Source organism: Sebastes fasciatus, chromosome 11, assembly GCF_043250625.1.
Source record: "Sebastes fasciatus isolate fSebFas1 chromosome 11, fSebFas1.pri, whole genome shotgun sequence".
Taxonomy (NCBI): Eukaryota; Metazoa; Chordata; class Actinopteri; order Perciformes; family Sebastidae; genus Sebastes; species Sebastes fasciatus.
Genome location: NC_133805.1, coordinates 20674087 through 20696247, shown reverse-complemented (window position 1 = coordinate 20696247; position 22161 = coordinate 20674087). Strand labels below are relative to the sequence as shown.

General features: G+C 40.6%; 1 protein-coding gene across 11 annotated transcripts in view; it reads left to right on the top strand.

The window, feature by feature from the left end:
- adgrl2b.1 (adhesion G protein-coupled receptor L2b, tandem duplicate 1) overlaps positions 1-22161 on the top strand; it is a 95464-nt gene that overhangs the window by 14695 nt on the left and 58608 nt on the right. For all 11 annotated transcript variants that reach the window (XM_074651484.1, XM_074651481.1, XM_074651479.1 and 8 more), the window contains exon 2: positions 8078-8291. Coding sequence is in view for 10 of the 11 variants with exons in the window: in XM_074651481.1 (XP_074507582.1) it covers positions 8216-8291 (76 nt within the window). In the remaining variant the exon portion in view is untranslated. The remainder of the gene's footprint in view (positions 1-8077; positions 8292-22161) is intronic.

Here is a 22161-nt window from a genome sequence, read left to right as displayed (position 1 = left end):
TTCAGTAGCGATAGAATGAAACAAGCCAGTGAGACTCTGATTTGTGGAGGTTGTACCTGCAACCAAAGAGAAGTGCAGGCACTACTCAAGGCTGCAAAATATACTGAAAACTCCTCTGTGTGTTTCTTTTGGGGTAAAAATATATATATATGTACAGTATATTTCCATTTAGCCCACAGTCTGTATTCTTAAAAAATGATAGGAATGAACATCACTCAAAGATGAGACATCCGTCTATCTAGTGGTGTAATTGCAACTAACGATTATTTTCATCATCGATTCATCTGCAGATATTCAGTTTACTAAAATGTAAGAAAAAAAAGCAGCAAATCCTCAATTTTGAGTTTTTTTTCTTTGGCATTTCTATGTGAAATATAGTTGCCGATTAATTTTCTGTCAATCAACTAATCGATTAATCGACCAATCGTTTGAGCTCTGTGAATGAGGTCTCTATCTGCAAAAACTAAATGTGATTTTCAGTGGCGTTAGTGTATCAATAATGCAGGAATTTACACAGCATTTCAGAATCAGATTTATTTGCCAAGTACATACATGCATACGAGGAATTTGACTCCGGTTTTATGCATTTCTCTCAATGTACACAGAAATAGCAATAACAGCTAGGGACAAGGACAACAAAGCTGAACAAATAGAGGTAAGGAATAGACAGGACTGTTATGTACACAAGTAGGGGAACAAATAGATATAAATATTATATAAATATATATAGAAAGCACCAATGACCAACAATAAAATAAGAAATCAAATAAAATGTCTATATACCAGTCAAGTGTTCATTAAGAGTTTTAAAAAGAATACCATTGATTTGGAAAGCTCAATAAACAATTTCATAATAATGTGTTATTTGCTAGATTGATATAAATATATAGATCCAGGACGTAGCACCTTTTGACTCCATGTGACTCTCACCCACTTCGTAAACCAAAGCTACGTATTTGCATACAATTCAAAATTAGTTTTTCGGTTACACCGCCAACTACTTGCTCCCCTCGAGGATTAATGGTGTTTGCTCAATTTGCATATATTTCTAACAAAATTCGCTTTTGGCAACAAACGTGTCACTTTGTCATTGTACCACTTTGTTGCAAGCCCCATTTGGATGGGATTAGTTTTACTGGTTGGGGGGGGAGAAGGGGAAATGTAATCGAAAATTGGAGCATGTGTGTCGTTTTTTTTAGTCCCATCTGAATCTTGCCATGTCAGTAACTTGTGCGGATTTTAGTGGCCGGCCAAATCTGGGACCTCCCAAATAACCTTAGATAAAAACCTCAGCCAGCCCAATCCGAAATGACAACCCTGAGATAGTTTGCTATAATAATGTGTCATTTCCTTTTTTTGGGAGTGGAGGGGGACTCCTCTGGCTTTTACCCCAAATTGACATCACTCTGGTCCAGATGCAACATTTCTTCTCCTTTTTCTGTTTTGTCATCATTTTAAACAAGTTTGCTGTCAGTTGCGGAAATTATGTTTGACTATTATGATAGGTTTTTGTTTGCGATGGCGGCACATGAGTGGAGTTCTGTAGCAATGGAGACTGATTACTCACATTTCTCCTCGCCTGCATGCTGTTCATTAACAACACACGTTATGTATTAGCAGTCACTTTATGTACATTTTGCTGAAAGCTAATCCAGTCTGAATGGGGCTACAGTGTGTAAAAATTTAACATGGTGTCAATGCATTTTCCGCCCAGAAGGTGTGAACATCAACACATCACCTGCTGGAAACGTGTTGAAGGAGTGAATGAATTTGTTGTGAGTGTGTTGTGAGTTTTAGGTGGTGGTGGTGGTGGGGGGGGTGATGCTGCCAGGCCAACCATGGCTCCTCTTGTAAAAATGTGTTTTTGACATTGGAGAGAGCTGGAGGTGAGCAGTGTGTGTGGGGGTGTGTGTTTGTGTGGGGAGTGCTAGAGTTATGCGTGGAGAAGGCGAGAAGTGAGGCAGTCGGTGCGTTTATGAAGAGACTTATTGAAGAAGAGAAATTTCTCTCTTCCGTGTCTGTGTCGAGCTGATCTCTGCTGCTCTCCGGTGACCCTACTGCTTAACCAACTGCTCTGAGGTCAGCCTATTCATTTCAATGCCAAGCAGGATTGGCTACTGAGCTCACAGTAACCTGTGGCCAATTATTAGAGAATGAAACAGACATTTTAGTCACTTTTTCCACCGCACATTTTCAAATTTGTAGTTCAGTTTTTTTGGCAGAATACATATGGTCTTAATAAGCCCCAGTAACCTTTGCAAAATGTTGAGGTGGAGAATCTAAAAATGAGTGTATTACCATAAAACATGGCTGCAGCAAGCAAAATACAGTATGTTAAGATTACCAGAAACAAATGTCTGTCAGAGCTGAAACAATCAGTCAATTCATCAGAGAACATTAAAAGAATAAAAAGAAAATCAAACTACAATTATTTTTGCTAATTATTTAAGTACTTTTTGAAGCAAAAATAGCAACAAAAAAAATCACTGGTTCCAGCTTCAATTATAATAAAGAGAATATTTTGGTGCATTTGTCTCAATTTTCTAACATTTTATAGCAATTAATTGATGAATTGTACGAATAAACAATGGATTAATCAGTAATGAAAATAATTGTAAGTTGCAGCCCTTTGGTTGATGGATGAATTAAACAGAGATAATAATAGCCGTTTGTTGGCAGGTGATTTCAACCACAAACCTTCGACACAAACATCCACTTTTAGCCTTTTTTCAAGTGCCTGCTCCTCCGCACGGCTCCTTTTTGAAGACTACACACCGACCTCTCTTCATTTTGCTTGACACTAACCTGGTTGTTCAGTCTGGGTCTTCTTTGTTCTCCTCACTTTACTAAGCTTCTTTGCTCACCCCTCTCTGTTTCACTATGTCCATCTGCCCGCTGGCACTCTATCTTATCTACTGCCTCAATCACTTGGCCAAGAGCTGCTGAACACACCAACTGTTGTGCTCTCTCTAAATAAAATTGTAAAGCATTGCACCTTTCAGGGGCCTTTTCTGTTTGGGCTTTTTGAGCTGCACCGAAGAACATTTCAACTTAAAAGCATATTTTCTTTCCAGAGGTCTTTTTTAATGTAGATCCATTCATCCTGAAAACAAAAGAATACATAAAAGCTGCAGTTTAAGTGCCTTGAATTAGAGTTTTGCGTATTTAAATGTTACAGGAAGTCGAGAAGTCAGTTAGGAAGAAAGTCATTGTGACCTGCACCTAAACAGAAGATGTAAGAAGTTCTGTGATCTATTAACCATCTTAAAAACATCTGTTGACACATCAATTATTTATAGGCACTGAACCAAGCTGTAATTATGATGGAAGAAGTAGCACACCACACACTGGCTCGTAGGAAATAATCCAAAACTACATTTCCCTAAAAATAATTAAAGCAAAATTAGAGCTGACACAATTAGCTGATTGATCGATTAGTCAGTTGACAGAAAATTAATCAGCAGCTATTATAATAATCAATCTTTCCTGTCATTTTTTTTTTTTAAAGCAAAATTGACAAACATTCAGAGGCTCATTCTTTTTTAATAATACACTGAATATATTTTGGTTTTGTACTATCAGTCGGACAAAAAAAATCTTATGAAGATGTCACCTTGGATTCTGGGAAACAGTTTTTTTTGTACATTTTATAATCCAAACAATTAATTGAGAAAATAATTGGTAGATTAACAAATAATGTTATTTGCAGCCCCAAAGAAAACAACAAACTGTACATCAAAATGAAGCAAAGCAACATAATAATATCTTATGACTTCTCTAATCACATCTAGTCTTTTTGTGTTGCTATGAAAAAAAACATGCATAAAAATGTTTGTTTAGGATATTTTGTTGCTCTTAAATTAAAATTAAAACGGCTAAATCCAAATGTATATGTTGAAATGCTTGTTTTGTCCAACCAACGGTTCAAACCCATTTTTATATATATTAATTTGACAATAATAGAAGACTAAGAAAGACAGAAAATGTTCACGGTTGAGAAGCAAAGAACCACTGAAATTGTTCTTATAATCAAAATAAGTGCCGATCTATTAATCGACTAATCGTTGCAGCTCTACTGTCATCCAAGAAGCATAAAAAGGGTTTGTTTAGGATATTTTGTTGCTCTCAAGTTAAAGTTCAAACTGCTCTTAAACCTCATCAAGACTTTTCTCAGTTAATCAATAGGTCCAAAAATAGTATCAAATGTCCAACACAATTTCACAAATTCCAAATGTATATGTTCAAATTGTTTTGTCCAATCAACAGTTCAAAACACATTTATACGTATTCATTTGACCATAATAGAAATGTTCATTATTGAGAAGCAAAGAACCAGTGAAATTCCTCTTTGAAAATGCCCCAAAAGATACATCGATAATCAAAATAGTTGTCGATCGATTAGTCGACTAATCGTTGCAGCTCTACTTTCAAGACTTGTCTTAAGTTAATCAATTGGTCCATAAAATGTCGTTTTGCCTAACAAAATGACTTAATTTTATGTCGATTGTCAGTTGAGACATCTTTATCGTTTCAGCGTGTGCAGCTGTAAACCAGAGTTTACGACTTGTTTATCCCTATAGTACATCTTATCAGCGCCGTGTTGAGAAAACGCACTCTACAGACGGAGCTCGGTGTCAGCCCATCTCTGTTTCTGGCAGTTGATGGTAAGTTCTCTACATCTCCGGTGGAGCCAAGGAAATGACATCATGTCCCTGTAGGGGCTGAAAGCGCAGCCCTGACAGGACTGTCATGACAAAAGAGTTCCTTGGGAACATCAGGGTGCACCGAGGACAGAAAAAAAAGTGTCTGGAGGCTGTGTTTTCTTAGTTCCTGTAGTTGCCGTCTCCCACTTCTAGCCCATCAACCATTTTCTGATGTTTGAAATTCCCCTCTCACATGTGTGTCTTTTTTTTTTGCCCTGAATGTAGGGCATGGGGGCGGGGCAGAAAGTTCTCCAAATTAGCAGTTACTCAAAGAGTGGAAGACGAATCATTGTGTTGGCAAGATCCAGCTCAACATCTCTATTTCACTTGTAGGTTTTCAGCTTACACTTGGACTTGCGCATTAGTTTTGTTCCAGTCTTACTTGATATGTATGTATGCGCTCTTTATCTCTCTCTTCTCGGCGTCGACAATTGAAAATAAATTAACATTCCTGGGCTTTATTTTTGTCTTCTCTAAGCCTGTGGAGAAAACTTGGAGGCGAACCCAGGAGGTCAGGCCATACTCACAGGCTGTCAATCCTCGCCGGTGACCCTACCGCCCCTTCCTTTCTCCCCCTTCCATTCTTCTCCTCCTCTGCTCTCCCTCTCCCATCCATTTAGTCCCTCCCGCCTTAGAAACTCCCAAACTCCCCCCTTCCCTCACTCGCTCTTTCACTGGACGCCTCTCCAGCTTGAGTGAGGCAGACACAAGCTTTGTCAAAGGAGACTCGCATTCATTCAGCCGGCTGTTGCACAGAGCCTTGTATTTCATGTGAAGACATGTGGGCTGTCTCCTTCTATCCATTTATTTTAATTATGTTTTAATTGCTTGCCGTCCTCTTTTAAATGCTTGCTTATTATTTCTATCAGGCTGATGTGAAAAATTGGTTGTGGACTGTGATTCTCTCCATTATCTTAACTGGTGATAGATTTCTCTCCTTGGGTTTCCACTGTGTATGCAAGCAGACAAAAGAAAAACAGATGTCGTGAATGTTTGCATATCATTTTTCATTTCATTGGTGTTTTTTTTTTTGGGTCTTGTTTCCAGAAAGACATACTGTTAATAGAGAGAGTAAACCTGAGGGAATATATATATACTAGAGGAGCTGAAGGCGCAGATGAAAATGAATAACTTTTATTTAGCTAGTGGTCTTCTGGTGTATATTAAATGTTTGCGCTCATTAGATTTAGTGTAGGTGGTGACAGTTAGTCATAACTGTGTACCTTTTTTTACATATCTGCCTTAGTGGAACATGATGATCATTATGCGGAAATTGCTGGCCGAGAAACAAGTAACCGCAATTCCCAGTTTGTCAGGGTGGGGGGTGGGTAGATAATTCCTCAGCACAATCTCTGAGGGGTTAACGATGCCTCACTTACCTCTTAAAATCATTTTCTGCTTGAGAACTTCTTCTTAGCCCCCCACAACCATCATCTCCCCGTCCCCTGATGTGAAATTATGATAAGTCTGTCAGTGCTTGTGTAAAGCATCTTAATGTTAATCGCCTAATCCTTTTATCTCAAGTCCGGCCCGATTCAGTGCAGAAATCCCACCAAACAAAACAGTGTTTTTAGGAAGATGAGCACGGCTGTGTGCTCCAACAGCTTAAGGGAGAAAGAAGACATGTTCACTCAGCGGGGCGACGGCTGGTCGGGAGAAAGAACCCTGGGGTGGTGAGGGCAAGTTTGCCTCGGCGAGGCCTGGCAGGCTCTCGCCCCCTGGTGTCTGGAGGGGCTGAGTAGCTCAGCAGGGCTCAGCAGGCCAGAAGGGCAGGAGGATGTCCCCCCAACAGTTTCCAATCTCCTCCTGTCAACCACCATTATGGTTACCCCGTGGCCCCCGGCCTCATATTTGCAGAAGATAAATGGCTGAGGAAGAAGTCACGTGCGTCTCTGGAGATTTGGTGCTCTGCCCAATATTGAACTGGTGGCAGTCTTGTTAAAAGACTTGAGAGCGTGAGCAGCCTCAGTAGACGTGGTGCGAGACTTCCAGCATAGGGGAGCTTGCACCCTCCAATTCGGTCTTATCTGATCTGGTTCGGCGCCACCGGCAAGATAAACAACTGGAAGACAAATAAAAACCTCAATTGCTATAAAAACCACCCAAGTTTAACTGATAAATTATACGTTAGCTGTATGTGCGTTTCCTTGGCTCAGACTGTGCTGCACAACTGCTCGGCCAGGGTGACCTCAAATGAAAATAAACACTCCCAGGCTGCTAGGTGCAGATCCAGCGGGCTCATTTTTTGTTCAGCTATTATCCCAACGACCAGGTGTCGGTCATGTATAGAATGAATCTCATAGTGACTTAAATTATTACTCAGTATGCTAATGTGCAAGCTTCCCATGTTTTGTGGGTTCTCGTGTTGCCAAAAATATCCAAGCGCATTAGTGAGGCCCGGAGAGCGATCAGAGCTGACTGCTGTGCTGCTCAAATTTAGGTTCATTATAAAATAATCAGGGGTAGTTGACGAGTGGCTGTGGAGGAGCGGTATTCAGAGACGGGGAAACATTCACCCTCCTCTGCATAGCGACGGCTACCAAGTGACCGATGCTGTTTACAATGTGGCTATATGTGTGCGTGCATTGGGGAGATGCTGGATGGCGACCACATGGGAATAAACGAGATACGATTTATCGGTGTGGGTGTGTGTGGATGCCGTCCATGTGTGTCTGCAGGAGTGTGCAGCTCATCGGTTATATATGTTTGTGCAGGCATGCGTGCGTGTGTGAGTCTGTGTGTGTGTGGCATTTCACATATGACACAACACATCCCTGCTCGGTGTTTGACTTTGGTAAGCAGCTTATCTGTCTGGTGTGTTAGTCCGTCTCAGGCTCTAACCTTTTGCTGCTATTTTGCAGACAAAGGGCTGTTTTTTTGCCACCCCTTGATAAGGACGGAGACAAAAGTAGCTCTCAAAGCAGCTGTGTCTCTAATGGCGTCCTGTGTGTGAATGTGTTGCCGGAGCGACAAGCTTTCTCCCGCGGGGATCCGGGAGTAAATGGGGAAGGTGGAACAGGGAAGAGTGGGAGAATGAGGCAGTGTAAACATTGTGTTGTAACACGTCGCCAAGTGCTGAATAAGAGCAGAGCACCAGGCGCCCTGTCTGCTTTGTTTTCATGTCATAAACAATTGAGAAGAAAGTTTTAATATTTCTGTGAAACTTCTGAAAAAATGCCTTTGTTTATTCAATCACACAGCAGGCGGGAATTTTGTTTTCATGGTGTTCAGATTTGTTTTTGTCTACATTTCATTTATTGCGATACACACATGTAGAATCCAGTTAAAAAATGGCACACCCAAGGCTGTGATGATGCTGACGATAACCGTCCATTTCCTCCATCTTTATGCTCTTTTCTCTCTTCTTTTTCCAGATGAGAAGATGACTGGTGATGCTTCTCCGAGAACTACTGATCGTTGACATCGCTCCAGCTTTCCGCTCTCCCACTGCAACGCACTGAACCACTATTATTATCCAAAAGGCTCCCTGGATCGTCTGCATACAGCGCACAATGGCCTCTGCACTGTGGAGGTGTCCGATGTTTCGCTGCGTCTCGCTCCTTCTCTTCTGCTTTCACTGCTCACAAGGTGAGTTACCATGGAGTTTGCGTGGCAGAAAGTGTTAATGCGATTCTGGTCAACCTTTCAAGAAGCCACTTATTATTCAGCTTATGTATGTGTGGAATTTATTAACACACATTCTTTACTGTGTGGTAATAGTTCTTCTTCAGCGGTTTTACCCTTGGAGTGTGAAAAATGTGTTTCAAACACTTTGCTCTGAACTCAGTGAATATTCCTGCAAAACCCATGGACACATTTCATTCACCTCCAGAACAACAACTCAAACGGTGTGTCAGAGACCTTCCTCTAAAGGTTCATAACTGCACCTTTAGTGCATAGTGAGCTTCATAACAGATTGTCTGAGTATACTTTGAGCTACCGCCGCCGCAGAGAATAGATGCATTTTTTATTTTTGCCTAAACCAGATCGTTCTGTGCAGCCAGTGTACCTGAAAGCATCAAAAGCATGATTTAGCGCCAGACTCTGAGACTGGGAAAGTATGTGTCAGTGTTTTTAATTGTCTGCAATGACATCCCTAGGCTCTTTCTTGGTTCCTTCCCTCACTTTTGATTAGTACATTTGGCTGTAATTACAAGTATTGTCACAAAACACTCCCGTCTGTTACGTGCCCATCAAAACCACTGATGTTGGTATGTCTGCTTAATGATGATCATTACATTTCCCCCCCTTTCAGTCCCATTGTAGCGGGAAACAAAGTAACCCAAAATCACATGCTTGTGTGCCAAGCATTGATTACAGATAGATAGTTGAAGCACATTATTTTGGGGGCTTCCTTTTCAATTTGGATTTTGCCTTTTTTCTCCCGCTTGCTGTTTTTGTTCTGTGGTAGATTTCTCTTCCAGTTTTATTTTAGGTCTGGCTGTGCTGTTCAGTTTGTTAACAAAGACATATTGCTATGGAGCAGGCTATCCCAGCCGCCTTTCAAGCAGAGATGCATTTTTTCTGTAGATTAGCAATTTTAGATAATATGGAAGAGTCTTACTGAGGCATTTGAAGAATTGCCCTGTTATTTGGCCCGGCTTACAAACTGAGTTGAATAGTCCTGTTGGATTTTTTAAAGAGGAATACTGCTTTGGTATGCAGAAAGTCGAGGTTTTGGGTTTCATTTGATGTGAGGGCTCTCAGGCCTGAGAATGCATATTTGCCCATCCATCAATAAAGGAATGTGCGTGTGTGTGTGTCTGTGTTTCTGTGTGTGTGTGGGTGTGTGTGTGTGTGTGTGTGTGTGTGTGTGTGTCCCTCTGAAAACAATATCTGATTCTATCCACATGCCACTCACCTTCAGCCTGTCCGGCCCTGAGGGCCTGCATCCCGCCGCTTATGATCTACGCTTCCATCACACAGTGCCAGCAACAAAAACCCTACTTGATAATTACCTCCTGTCCCTCACCAGGAGGGAGTATAATCAGGTTATCGCTCTCACCCAAAACATTCCTCACGCTTTGAAATGCTCATTGACATAACTGAATAGAAAGTGTTTTTCTCCTCTTTCCTGGTATTGACTTCCCCGGTCAGTTGGAACAATGAACACCAGTCGGGTCTTTGTTTTGACAAACTTGATCAATTTGTGCAAAATCTATTGGAATTGAATCGCTAGCAGGCATTCGGTTAAAGTTGTAATCCTAAAATCCCTACAATCAATATTTTTATATTAATCATGTACAGTGATGTAACGTAACTAAGTACATTTACTCAAGTACCGTACTTAAGTACAATTTTGAGGTACTTTACTTGTGTATTTTCATTTTCTGCTCCTATCTCAGAGGGAAATATTGTACTTTTTACTGCACTACATTTATCTGACAGCTTTTGGGTACTTTACAGATTTATATTTTGTATTAATAATCTGAATCAACTAATAACATTATGATATATTATTCTAGATTAAGCTGCTCAGCAGTTAAGTATTTGCAATTTGCCACACCATAACCAGCTGAAATATTAATGTGATGTTTACAGTAACGCATCAGTAATTATAATCCAATAATATTATATATATATTGACATGGGCTATTATGCATAAGTACTTTTACTTTTGATACTAAAATAAGTGTATTTTGATTCTAATACTTTTGTACTTTTACTCAAGTAAGATTTTAAATGTAGGACTTTTACTTGTTGCAGAGTATTTTTACACTGTGGTATTACTACTTTTACTTGTGGAAGAAGTTCTCTGAACTTTTACATAACTGATAATGTATCAAATAACAATGTGAAAGAGTCAAACTGGTGATGAACCTACAGATGAAAAAACTCTAAAAAAACATTTAGCAGCTAAAGAGACAGATATTTCCTTCAGGAGTTGGTAGAGACCAAAAAAGAGCTAAAAAAGAGTGAATATTGGACTTACTTACACCTGGCTGCCAGAAATACAACTCCATCTAATGCTAATGTTGCTCTGTAACTGCTGGATGTGTGAATAAGCAACTGTTTGCTAACAAGTTTGCCATATCAACTTAAAAGGTGATGACATGTTGTTGTAAAAGCCGCTTGTGTTTTGCCAGTTGAATGCTTTTAATTAGGGATGCACCAATCCGACTTTTTCAGTCTTGATACCGATAGCAATATCTGGGCTTTGCGTATCAGCCGATACCGAGTACCGATCTGATACCAGTGTTTAATTAATAAGCTGTATGCCTCACTGTGTGGAAGCGACTGGGATCATTCTGTTATGTGTAACGCAACATTAGGCTTGACTTAAACATTGTTTTCCTAACTTTGTAAAACAAAATGTAACAACTAAATACATAGATAACATGACATAAATTTAGTGAATTTTTATTTAGTATTAAAATAATAAATCGTACACCAACAACTTGGCAAAAAAAATCTTCAAAATTAAAAGGAATTACAATTCAAGTGTAAAACTTTTTTATGCAGCAACAAATTGGTCAAAAGTAAAAAATAATAATAATATTCCAGTCTATAATATGTAAAGTATATAAACATAGAATTAATTTTTAATAGATCGGCCCCATTGTCACCGATATCCGATTCAGCTATTTGAGTCAGTATCGGCCCGATATCCGATCCAGTATCGGTGCATCCCTACTTTTAATGTGAAGTAGTGAGATACGAGGTTTGCATTTGCAGTAACTTACAGCTTTGATAAAGAAAGTGAACAGTAAACAGTGATGTTGTTATGAATAAGAGGAAAGTAAAAACAGTAACGCTCGATTACATTCATGCGTTGTTTTCCTGTGAATTTCTTGTGCGTGTGAAGGCAATTTGAATCCAGCTCGGGAATGGATATCATTTGAAAATGTATATTTATTGAATGACTATTGCTTTTAAAAAACTGACCATAAATAGAATCCAAAATAGGGTTTGATGATATGAACATATCTAACTTTAAATAATGTCACATTTTTGTCTTTTTAATATTTTTAATTGAGTATACGCCATACAGACACTTCTGAATTCTCCGTATATGCGGCTTCTTGCTCTCAATATATGTACTCCATTTCGTCTTCATCCATGTGCCGTTATATAACAAGTCTATAAAATGACGCTCCTGCTCGAGTAAACTAGGTCATGCAGGTATCAGATTTGTTTTAGATGTTTCAGACCGCCCAGTCTGCAGATACGAAAGAAGACGATACAGATTCAAAGGGAGCAGCCACAAAGGTGGGGCAAGTGCACAGGCACACATCTAATGTGACTGAATGAGAGCTGCTATCTGAGTCTTTAAAGTAAAGAAAGACAGATTTAAGGGGGAGGGATTATATCGTAAAGTCTAGTCTCAACGCTTTTAGTTGGCTGTTGTGTTTAAATGCCAAAAGGAGAGCAGGCCTTCGTATCTAAATATTGCACAACAAGGGAAATGTAAAAGATTAAGTGGTTTGTGTCCTGTCTGCAGAGACGGGGATCAGAGCGAAGAGGCAGTGTTTGTTTAGGTCCGGCATTGGCAGAGTGAGCGAATGACGGACATTAATATGCAGTTTTTTGAATAAACAAGTCAGTAGACACAGAGTCATGCATGAGAAAAAGGCAAAAGATTCCTAAAAAAGATTTTCTTCTCTGTTTTTTTGTCTGTTGGTTTTGAGCCCTCCGCTGCTCCGGATAACACACTGCACAGTTCTCTCCAAGGAAGATTGTGAAATATTCCTTGGTTTGAACATACCAGCATGCTTATGTTTCTCCCCAAAAGGTTGTAAAGGTTAACAATACGTCTCAGCTCAACATTTGTCTCAAGCAGTGCCATACATTGTGCTGATGGAGGAGCCTCCCTCGTGCCACACTGGCATTTCCAGTCCTGGGGTTGACTGAATGGGGAAGCTATTGTGCTCTAACTCCTCTCTGGCCCCGGGCCATACACATCCAGTCTGTCATCCATTGATATGCTTGGCTTGCCATTTTATAATTCATATTGAATGCTGCGGGTCCATGGCAGGGCGATCATGAATTATCAGCTAAACCATGGGAGATTCACAGATGACTGGTCAATCTGTGTGGTGAGAACAAGCACAGAGGAAGAAAAAAAAAAAAAAAAAGATATATCAGTCTTGCATGAAAATTCTGCCCAACTGGAAGTATTTCAAGAAATAAGGCAGGAGTTCATCATCTGGATTGAATGGACTTTCTTGCCACATGGAGACAGATAAATCATCACATTTATTTTTGTCTTTATTTCCAATACAGTTTTGTCAGCGTTTGTCACTCAGAAATCCCTGCAGTATGCAGCTTTTCAGTCTGTACAGAGATATATTTATGTACAGCATTGCGCAACAATCTGCTTATTTTAATAATAACTGAGGACCTGGAAAGTTTTGAATCATGCGAGAACATGAAATTGAAATGAGCCAGAGTCACATGAATCTCCAGGATCAGTATTTCACTCAGAGGAAATGAAATACAATATCACCCTTGATAGGGTCATCCTAGATTTATTGCAACAGCGATTTCCTGAGTGCGTTTTTGGTAAAGCAGAAGCAGTGAGAAATGTCTCCATTCAATATGCGGTTGTGAGAGCAAAGCTCTCTTTTTCCCTTTAGGAGAGAAGCTTGTGCTTTATTGTGTGTTTAGACGTGATTGTTAAAGTTGTTGTTATACAGCCAGCTGATGAACAAACACTTAATTTAATGGGCCAGGAGCAACAGTTTTCTGACAGTTTGATTTCATTTGTTAAGTATGCCTTAAATCTCTCTCGCTCGCAGCATCTCGGAGCCGTTCAATTCACACCCCTTATGGTAACAAGTTGTATAAACACTGGAGCAGATGCCTACCTCACTCTTTCCTTTCTTAAATGCTGTCCGCACTCGTTTTTTTTTTCTCCAGGCAGCCTATTTCAAATAATAGATGAGTCCCGCTTACAACCACAAAGTAGTTTGCCTCAGAATCTAAACTTTTGGATTTGCTCGGTGTAAGTCTGCTTCACAGGAGGGTTCAGCTGTCATAACAAAGCAATGCATTTAATCTTGAGTGGAAGCAGAAGGATTTCAAATAAAATCAAGTCTACACTATAGAATGCTGTAGAGTTTTTTCTTCTCTTTGTGTGTTGGGCGGTGTTTGCCAACAATATAAATCAGGTTTGGAACCGAGACAAAAGTATTTATGCAACAAGAACCTGTCGGATTTCAGTGCAGTTCAATGTTCACCCAATACTTTTAAATAGCTTGGAGGCATGTCAGAACTAATTTCAATTGAACAAAAAGCACAAAAGCTAAACAAACATGTAAAAACAAAAGGAGGCGTAAAACATTTAACACCAAAGGGACATTGTGCTAAGGCAATCAAAGCAGATTGTTGCTCTCGCTAAATACCTGCGGCAGGGAATTTTCTTTTTTAGCACAGCCACTCCAGCTGTTTTTTTCACTCATCGTGACATACATTTTAAGCATTAATTTGTTAAAGAGAGCTTGATTTTGGAGACACGTCGTGTGTAGATGAACACGAAGGCCATTTGAACAAAAAGCCCCTCGCTGTTACAAAAAGAAAAAGAGTGCAAGGCCCCAATTATATTTACTGTGTGAAAATCGTTCAAAAATGATGCATTTGTCTCTACCTGTCCTCCTCGCTCCATATCAGAAATGTCATAACAGCTCAGGTCGCACATTTTTGTTTCTGCTCGTTATGATTTACACAGTAAAGGCTGGTGGTAAAACTAATGTCGACAGTGGGGAAAGGATGGCAATCAATAAAAGAAATTATGATGGATTCCGCAAATGTGCTTTTGTGTGCTTTCGGTGGCTCAAGTGTGTGTTTTAGTGCGCAAACAGATTCTCTGATGTGTCTGTTCTTAAAACAGAGAAGGAGAAAAACTCACAGAGAGGGACTGGTGTGTAAATATAAGATGAAACTGTTTCCACTCTACTTCACCAATGGTTTCTCTTTCATTTCACTCACGTTTGCATGGCTTATGGTCATGTATGATTCAAACCAGTGTAATAACGTGTGTTGGGTCTCTCTCTCTCTCTCTCTGTGTGTCTGCCGGCTAGCTCTCGCTACAGGCCATGAATGCAGCTCTGTTGCTTTCACTGTATTAGTAATCTCCTCAGGCTGAGAGGCTGTGCCATAGAGCATGACCACACAATTTTTGTCCAGGAATTAAATGTCACCTAAGGGTGGGTCACCTGCAAACAAAAGGCCACCAGCCGATTTGCAGGTATAAACAGTCAAAGATAAGGAAGCCCTCTCCTGCCGTGCAGGAAATTGAATAAGTACGCAGCAAGAAAAAAGTCAGAGAAACAGCGAAGCACAAAGAAGGTTTTTGTTTGCCTTGCGCTATCGGTATTGACCCCCCTCTTGTAGCGTATATATCCCCATTGAGCGCGCGAGGCACAATGGCCTCGTCGAAGATGAGGGGCAGGAAACTGTCTGTCATCAAGATCTCCCCATCTGTGCATCTCTTATCAGTGCTCCTGTTTTCTGCTCGCATTGACCGGAATGCTGGTGGAAGGGAAAGGGGGCAAGGTCATCACGCTCAAGCCAATCAAAGTGGTCAGTGTTCCAGAGATAGCAGCGGGTTATTGCCAAGGAATGCGCCTGGATGTTTTTTTTTCCTGGTAAATCTCCGAGAGACTCCAAACAGAGCGGTATAAAAGCCCACAAAGACTTCCCCTGTTGCACCGTATGTACATGTCTAGTAGGCCAGTGTGATAGCAATGTCTTTATATGCGTGGGAGACTCTTGATGGACCTCCACGACCTGCAAAGCAAAGGGTCACAATGGAGACAGCCAAAGGAGTCCGTAAGCAAATTTTTAGGAGCCTTACTAGCTTGACTACTACGGTATAATAATAATAATAATAATAATTATTATTATTATTGTTACTGTATAAGAACAGAAACTGTGAGCAGGTGCATTCCAACTTTGCTTGAAAAATTTGTAGAAATCTGTACAACAAATGGAGAAATGCGGCAAAGTTTGTTAGGCAACCTGCTGCATTTCTTAATTCTTTCAACTCTGTTTAGTTTTGACAAACTGTGATGCGATCAATGCAATGAAACTTTTTAGAGAGGCAACCCCCTCCAAAACCATTATGAATATTCATACGAACATAATGACCTTATGTTATAAATTTTAATTAGATTTTACTTTTTTTTTTTAAACTTATTTTGAATTATTTAATTATTTATTATTTGTTTGAGAACTGTTGGAAGTTTCCTGAGAACAAAGAATTCCATTGCTAGGACTGCTTCACTGTAATTGTCCTGCATATGACAATAAAGAACTTTGACTACTTAATTAGATTTTGAAAACCACATTGAAGGATACCTTAAAAATCAATTATTTTCCTCTTTCAGCATTACAGTTGTATTATCACAGATTTCTCACATTCTTTAATGTGTGGGTCGCAAGAAAAATATTCCTTTATTCAGAATGTCTGTCTGAGGAAATAGTGGATGATAAAGAGGTTACAGTTCAATGCCCTTGAAGCAAATCGACAACAAATTCCATTTTCAATGATTTTTTTCCTACTAAAAACATGAAACTTTATTCAATAAAAACTCATAAAACTAAATCATCAAACCCGAGGCCGGCTAGTGGTAATGCTAGCTCGGCTACCAATGTCGCATGACCCTCGCTTTGCAGATTGCAGCTGTCTGAGTCTGTGAGAGTCTCCCCTGTACGCATATATCAACTCTATTTTCCTGAAACTGGAGTACAAGCGGGTTTGACCAACACATTTTTAAATTTGGTTGACCAGAAGTCCAGTCCTGGTATGCGGTCTGGAAAAATGGCTACAGCAAGATAAACACTGTTAGCAGGAGGATGTGTCCTGAAGACATTCCTGATAAGAATCGTCCATTAATCCAAGCCAGCACAGACTCTGCCTTTATTGCATTAAAAAGTTGCATTTTAATGTGCACAAGATGAAAAGCGTATGTCAAAAAAAAAAGAGGCAATACATACATGAACTTTTTTTTTTTTTGTTGTGCATCAACTAAAGCCACAAAAAAATCTCGGGATGAAACACAGAAACACAATTTCATGCCAAAACGAATACCAAAATTGCACGGCGCCACTTAATCTGCACAAACACAACCGTAACTACGCCACTCCATCCACTCTGGCATAAGTGGGTTCATTTTGGAAACACGGAAGCACCAAAATGAACTTGACGTGAAGTGATAGCACCACTGTGTTAAAGGCTACTTCAGGCCTTGCATGAAGATAAAGACTGTACCTCTCATCAGAACTGTCTCGTCTCGAGGCCCTGATCTCTGTTTCTAGCCAACCTTGTAGTCTGTGGTTCATTATTCATGTAATCCGTGTTCCAGCTGCAGCTTCTCCTGACACCCTGTCTATGTGACGTACCGAGTAAGCCTCCTGGGCTCGGCTATGTTCAGGCAGGGCCGGGCGGAGGAGGGTTGATTAGGAGGGTGAAATGGGGAGACTGTGCCCCAGCAAACAAGAACAGAGACACAAGCATGTGATGGAGACAAACCCACATCCTCCTCCTCCTCTTTCCACCACTTCATCCCCTTTTTTTTCCCCCTCTCCATCCGCACCCCTGAGGGAGGCACCTGACTTATTCTGAGACGTTTTCTTGAGCGGAAAATCCAGTGGGGGACGTTAAAGTGCAGGGGTAAAATGTGGGCTTTAAGGGGAGTTAAGCATCACTCAGGGTAGATCAAACCTGTGAAACTATACCCCCGCTGCACTTGGGAGGGTTTCTTTAACTCACCTCTTTCTGCGTGTTTCATCAACTTCCCTGCAAAAAGATATGCAACAATATGTTAGATATTGAACAAGCAATGATCTAATTCTGTCAAAATGGATCTCCCCCGGGAGCATATAGGTTTTGTTTTCATCTTCCAAGTCGAACATATTTTTTTTTCTGAAATGTTTAGCCTCTGTGACAGTTATTTATGAAAGGGTTGTTTTCTCAGACTATACAAGGTGTCGCATTATACTTTGCTTTAATCCAAGTGATTCGTCCATGGACCCGAACAAAAGAAGACATTACATCTGGTAATGTCTCTGCCACTGAATCATTCTTGTCACTGTGATTTATATTGAGCAGTGACCCTCTTTACATTTAGAGGATTATACAGTATGTATTAGATGATGTAATGATGCTCCCCTGCTTCCTTGCTGGTTGTCTTTGATGTGCGCCCACGGGGTCAGGGATCATCCATCCAATCGACAGAAGAGAAAACCTTGATTCTCGTGGCCAAATTAAGACATAGTCATTATAGCCGGGCTTCTTTTCTTTAGTTCTCACTCCCTTGGGAGAAATTCTTCATCTGCAGTCTTCTCTGCAGCTGAGCCGGCTGAACCAAAGTAATCCACCGTGTCGACTGCGCATCAGTTGTGGCGAAACTTAAACATTTTTTTCTTCGGGTTGTGTAATTCCAGACATCAAAATAGAACGGTCTGTGCATGTTAAATATGTTGTGTACATTGTGGGGTTGTTACATACTTTGTAAAGGGATTTGCATGTTTAAAGGAAAACTCTGGGTATTTTTCAACCTGGGTCTTATTCTCATGATTGTGGCTATTTTGACTAATGGGTCAAGCCATAGTCAAAATAGGTGGTCAAGCCATCAAGCCACACCTCCGTTGTAGAGATTCAGGAAACGTGACTGCGGCAAAACAATATATACTGGGGAACAAGCGGTATGAGCCTCCTAACAACATCATGTCAAAACAATTTTTAATTTTACATAAATCATTTCAAACACTTGTCTTTCAGTTCGGCTGTGGATTAGCCTGTGTAGCTAACCAACTAGTTAGTCAAGCTAGCCATCTAGGTTCGTGTCTAGAAGGTAACCCCCAATATGCGAAACTCTCGCGAGGTGGTTAAGGTTAGGCGTTGACCTCGAATGGTTAAAGCTAGGGTTGATAATCTTGAGAAACGAGCAAAAGTACACTAGATTTAAAGAAATTTTCAACCGAAAAACCCAGCCCGGCATTGCCAACTCTTTTCCAATGAAAGTAGCTAGCAGCAATAGCTCCAAAATTTGCTCAGTCGGGCCGAATTAAGTGATTGGACGGGGATATTCCAGTCCTGTAACAGCCACAGATCTTTTGATTTATTAATGCAATGAGAACTTCAACAAATATAAGAAAAAATGTTTTTGAAAAAATGTTTTTGAAGAAGATTACCAACCATAGCTTTAAGGTTAGGCATTGACCTTGAATGGTTAAGGTTAGGATAGGTTGTCAGGCAGCAAGTCTCGCATTCACAACTTGGAGGTTACCTTCTAGACACAACCGCCAACTAGCAACTTACCTTTTCATCTGCATTTATTACTTATCGTATCATATATATCATGATCTTACGTTAACAGAGGGAAACGGATATTCCAAAATGTCTTGAAGGTCATTGCTTTACCGTACGGAGAGCCGACTGTCTCTTTTTCCAGTTGATTTTGGGGAGGGGAAACAGTCTCTAGCTCAGTAATGTAGATAAACCAGTGTGTGCAGATAAATAAGCAGCTGTTTGGTTCGCCGGCACGTCTCCTTTGTATCAATCCAACTCTAAGTAAGAAAGTGAATGTTCCCAAAATATTCACTTTATATGATTTATGTAAGTTTACGTGGAAAGCTCAATGAGGCTCATGCAGCTACTCCAATATAAGTTGTTTTGCCAGAATTGCATTTCCTAAATCTTCTTCAATAAAGGTGCAAATTTAGCATGACCCAGTTGTCACAATGGACACAATTATAAGAAAAAGACCCAAGCAGATTTTGCCTTTAAATTCTTGCTTAGGAGCGAGCTTTCTCTAAACGGTCCCACCTGAGGAGTTAAGAGGCAGCAGCAGGGTCTAGCGCGCTCAGCCTCAGCAATATGACAAATCCTTACCTTTAAACCCCTTCAACGAGACATGCATCAACATGGAGCATGTGATTCTCTCCTCCCACCTGCTGTTTTTATTTTTTTTTATTTTTGTTAAGTCGAGAAACATTCAGGAGATGAATTAGAGAAAAGGCCTTGGCCATGAATACGAATGGTGGCTTTGGAATTTGAAGTGCATACACTGAATTCATGTAGCCTATCACAAGAAGGAGAAAAAAGATATGACTCAGAGCACTTCATCTAACCACAAATGGACTCTATCTATGTGACTCCTATATTGCCAGTTTCTATTTTAGTATACTTATATCGGAATCAAGAGTGTCTGATAGCAGTTGTCTGGGAAAAGCGGGAGTAGCCCCGGGGTTTGTGGTCTTGTCTGACACCGTCTTTAGAAACAATTCCCAGCAAGGTGGACTAGAGCGGGGACTAAAGTGTCATGGGAAATGGTGCCATATGTCCAACTAGATTTTCAGTGTTTCGCCGCATTTCGACGGTTGAAATGAAATCTGAGCCGCTGTGGCTGAGTGAGGAGTTCTCGGGTTGTTGTCTGTATTTGAAAAGCAGGTGTTATTTTGTGAATCCCAAATCTCCTTTCTCATCTCCCACCTCGGCCCTGTGTGCCTCTCACTTCTGATGGGCGGTCATGCAAAGCACTTGTGAATGCGTGTCGCACATTTTTAGGCAGCAACACTGGACGCCTCAGAAATTTAGGGATGTGGGAATGGACATTTTTGGAGTGTTGTCTTTGTACAGTGTAAGATGAATTAGTCCAAGTGTTTAGTTTGTCAGTTTAGAGGCGTGTGCATGGACAGTGAAGTGTACTTTTGTTTTATTAAATACATAAAAGGTTTATCACAGTGGTCTCGTGGATTTATTTTTTTTAAAGTAAATTTTATTCCTTGGCTAGCAGTCAAAAAGTTCCACTGAACAGACTAGAAATACTGCAGTAAAGAACAAAGGAGCTGGAAAAAGAAGAGGCAAAACATTGATGATGCTTTGTTCCCTTATATTAAAAAATATATATTTTTTATCCTACTTTATGAATTATCATTGAAAATCTCCACCAGAGCAAAACAAGACCACTCTGTCACTCCGGATATTGGATTACGGAGGCATCCCCCGCTGTTGGAAGAAAAGCTTGACTCTAGGATCTGCGCTTTCTTCCAAAGATGTTGGCTACCAGTAATATCGGGAATAAAACAACATAAAAAGACAAACAATCTTGAAGTACTCCTGCTGTGACCACGGTGGGGGCACTCTTATTTGACTAAAGGCTACACCCTCCTTTATGCTGCAGAGAAAGCGTCCCTGTCAAACCCAAGCCCAGAACAATGGGGGCCAGCCATGGGGAAACAGGGCCATTTGCATGCAGCTGTTTGCCGTTTCCAGGACCACAAAGGCCAATCAAAGGAACCTTAATGGAGGATGACAAGCGTCAACCAACGCCTTTGCTCTCTGTCTGTGCCAGCCCTCGCCACTCTGTCTACCCTCCAAAAATTGCCCTTTTTCCCCCCTTTTGGACTGATCAAACATTCCTCCAGTTCTTTCTCCCACCGTCTGATGTCCTGACGTAGTGGAGTTTATAGGGTTAAAGGTTGGTCAGGACTGCTAACACACACAGAGCGGCAAACTCAACACGAGTGTTATGGTCTGACGCCTTGCAGTCGCCAAATGTCTATATCTCGACACCAAAAACATCCATTATCTTTTCGCTTCATCTCCAGGGTTTTAAAAGCCACCGAGTGTAACTCTGTGGATGGTTTCAGATGCACCCATCTGAGCCACAGTACCGCTTCCAATTTCAAGGGTGTTGATAGAAAACAAAATATGTATTATGGGGTGGGAGTTGGGGGGTTGTCGCCAGTGAATTATAGGCTGTCAACTGGAGAAGCAGAGAAACTCCCAGAATGCAACATATTGAGAGGCAGTCCTGGGCCCTTGCCTTTGCTCTCCTGAGCTCAATAGAGGGCTTAGCAGGCAGGTCAGGGGGAGGAATCTGAAAAGCTACTTTCCTCACAGTCACTCACTGACCAGAATGCATGATAAGGCTTCGTGTCAACAAGGTCAGGGATGGGGATCACAGCCAATTATGGCTAAGTCAAAGTGGTTACCATGGCAATTTGACTAAGTCATATAAAGCATTATTCAATTCCCTCTCTGATTGTGTAATTTAATGTTAATTTAAGGTACAGACACAGCGAGCAGACCATTCTCCGTCTACTTTTTTTTACACATTTGGGGATCGTGTTATGGATTTTTTCCTGCAGTTTTCTTGACACCGTTTTTCCCTGCAGCTGGTGCCCTTCTGTCGCAGTCTTCAACTGCTGCAAAGTTGAGCAGTCAAACAAAGCACAGAACGCGAGATGAAAAGCTTTTCATACCTCCCAAAGACATTGACATTTGTGCACACAAACAAATCTTCCTCTCTCTCCGAAATCTCGCAAAAACTTGTTTAAACCCGAGCAAATCAACACAGAAGAATACCTACATCCAGAAACCTTTGTTGTCACACGGCTTTCCTTTCTTAGCTGTGCTTAAATCCTAAGATCTTAAGCAGCATCCAGTTAAGTCGACCGAAAATACATTCCCTTGAATTCAGCTCTCGTCCTACAGAGCAAAAAATCTCCC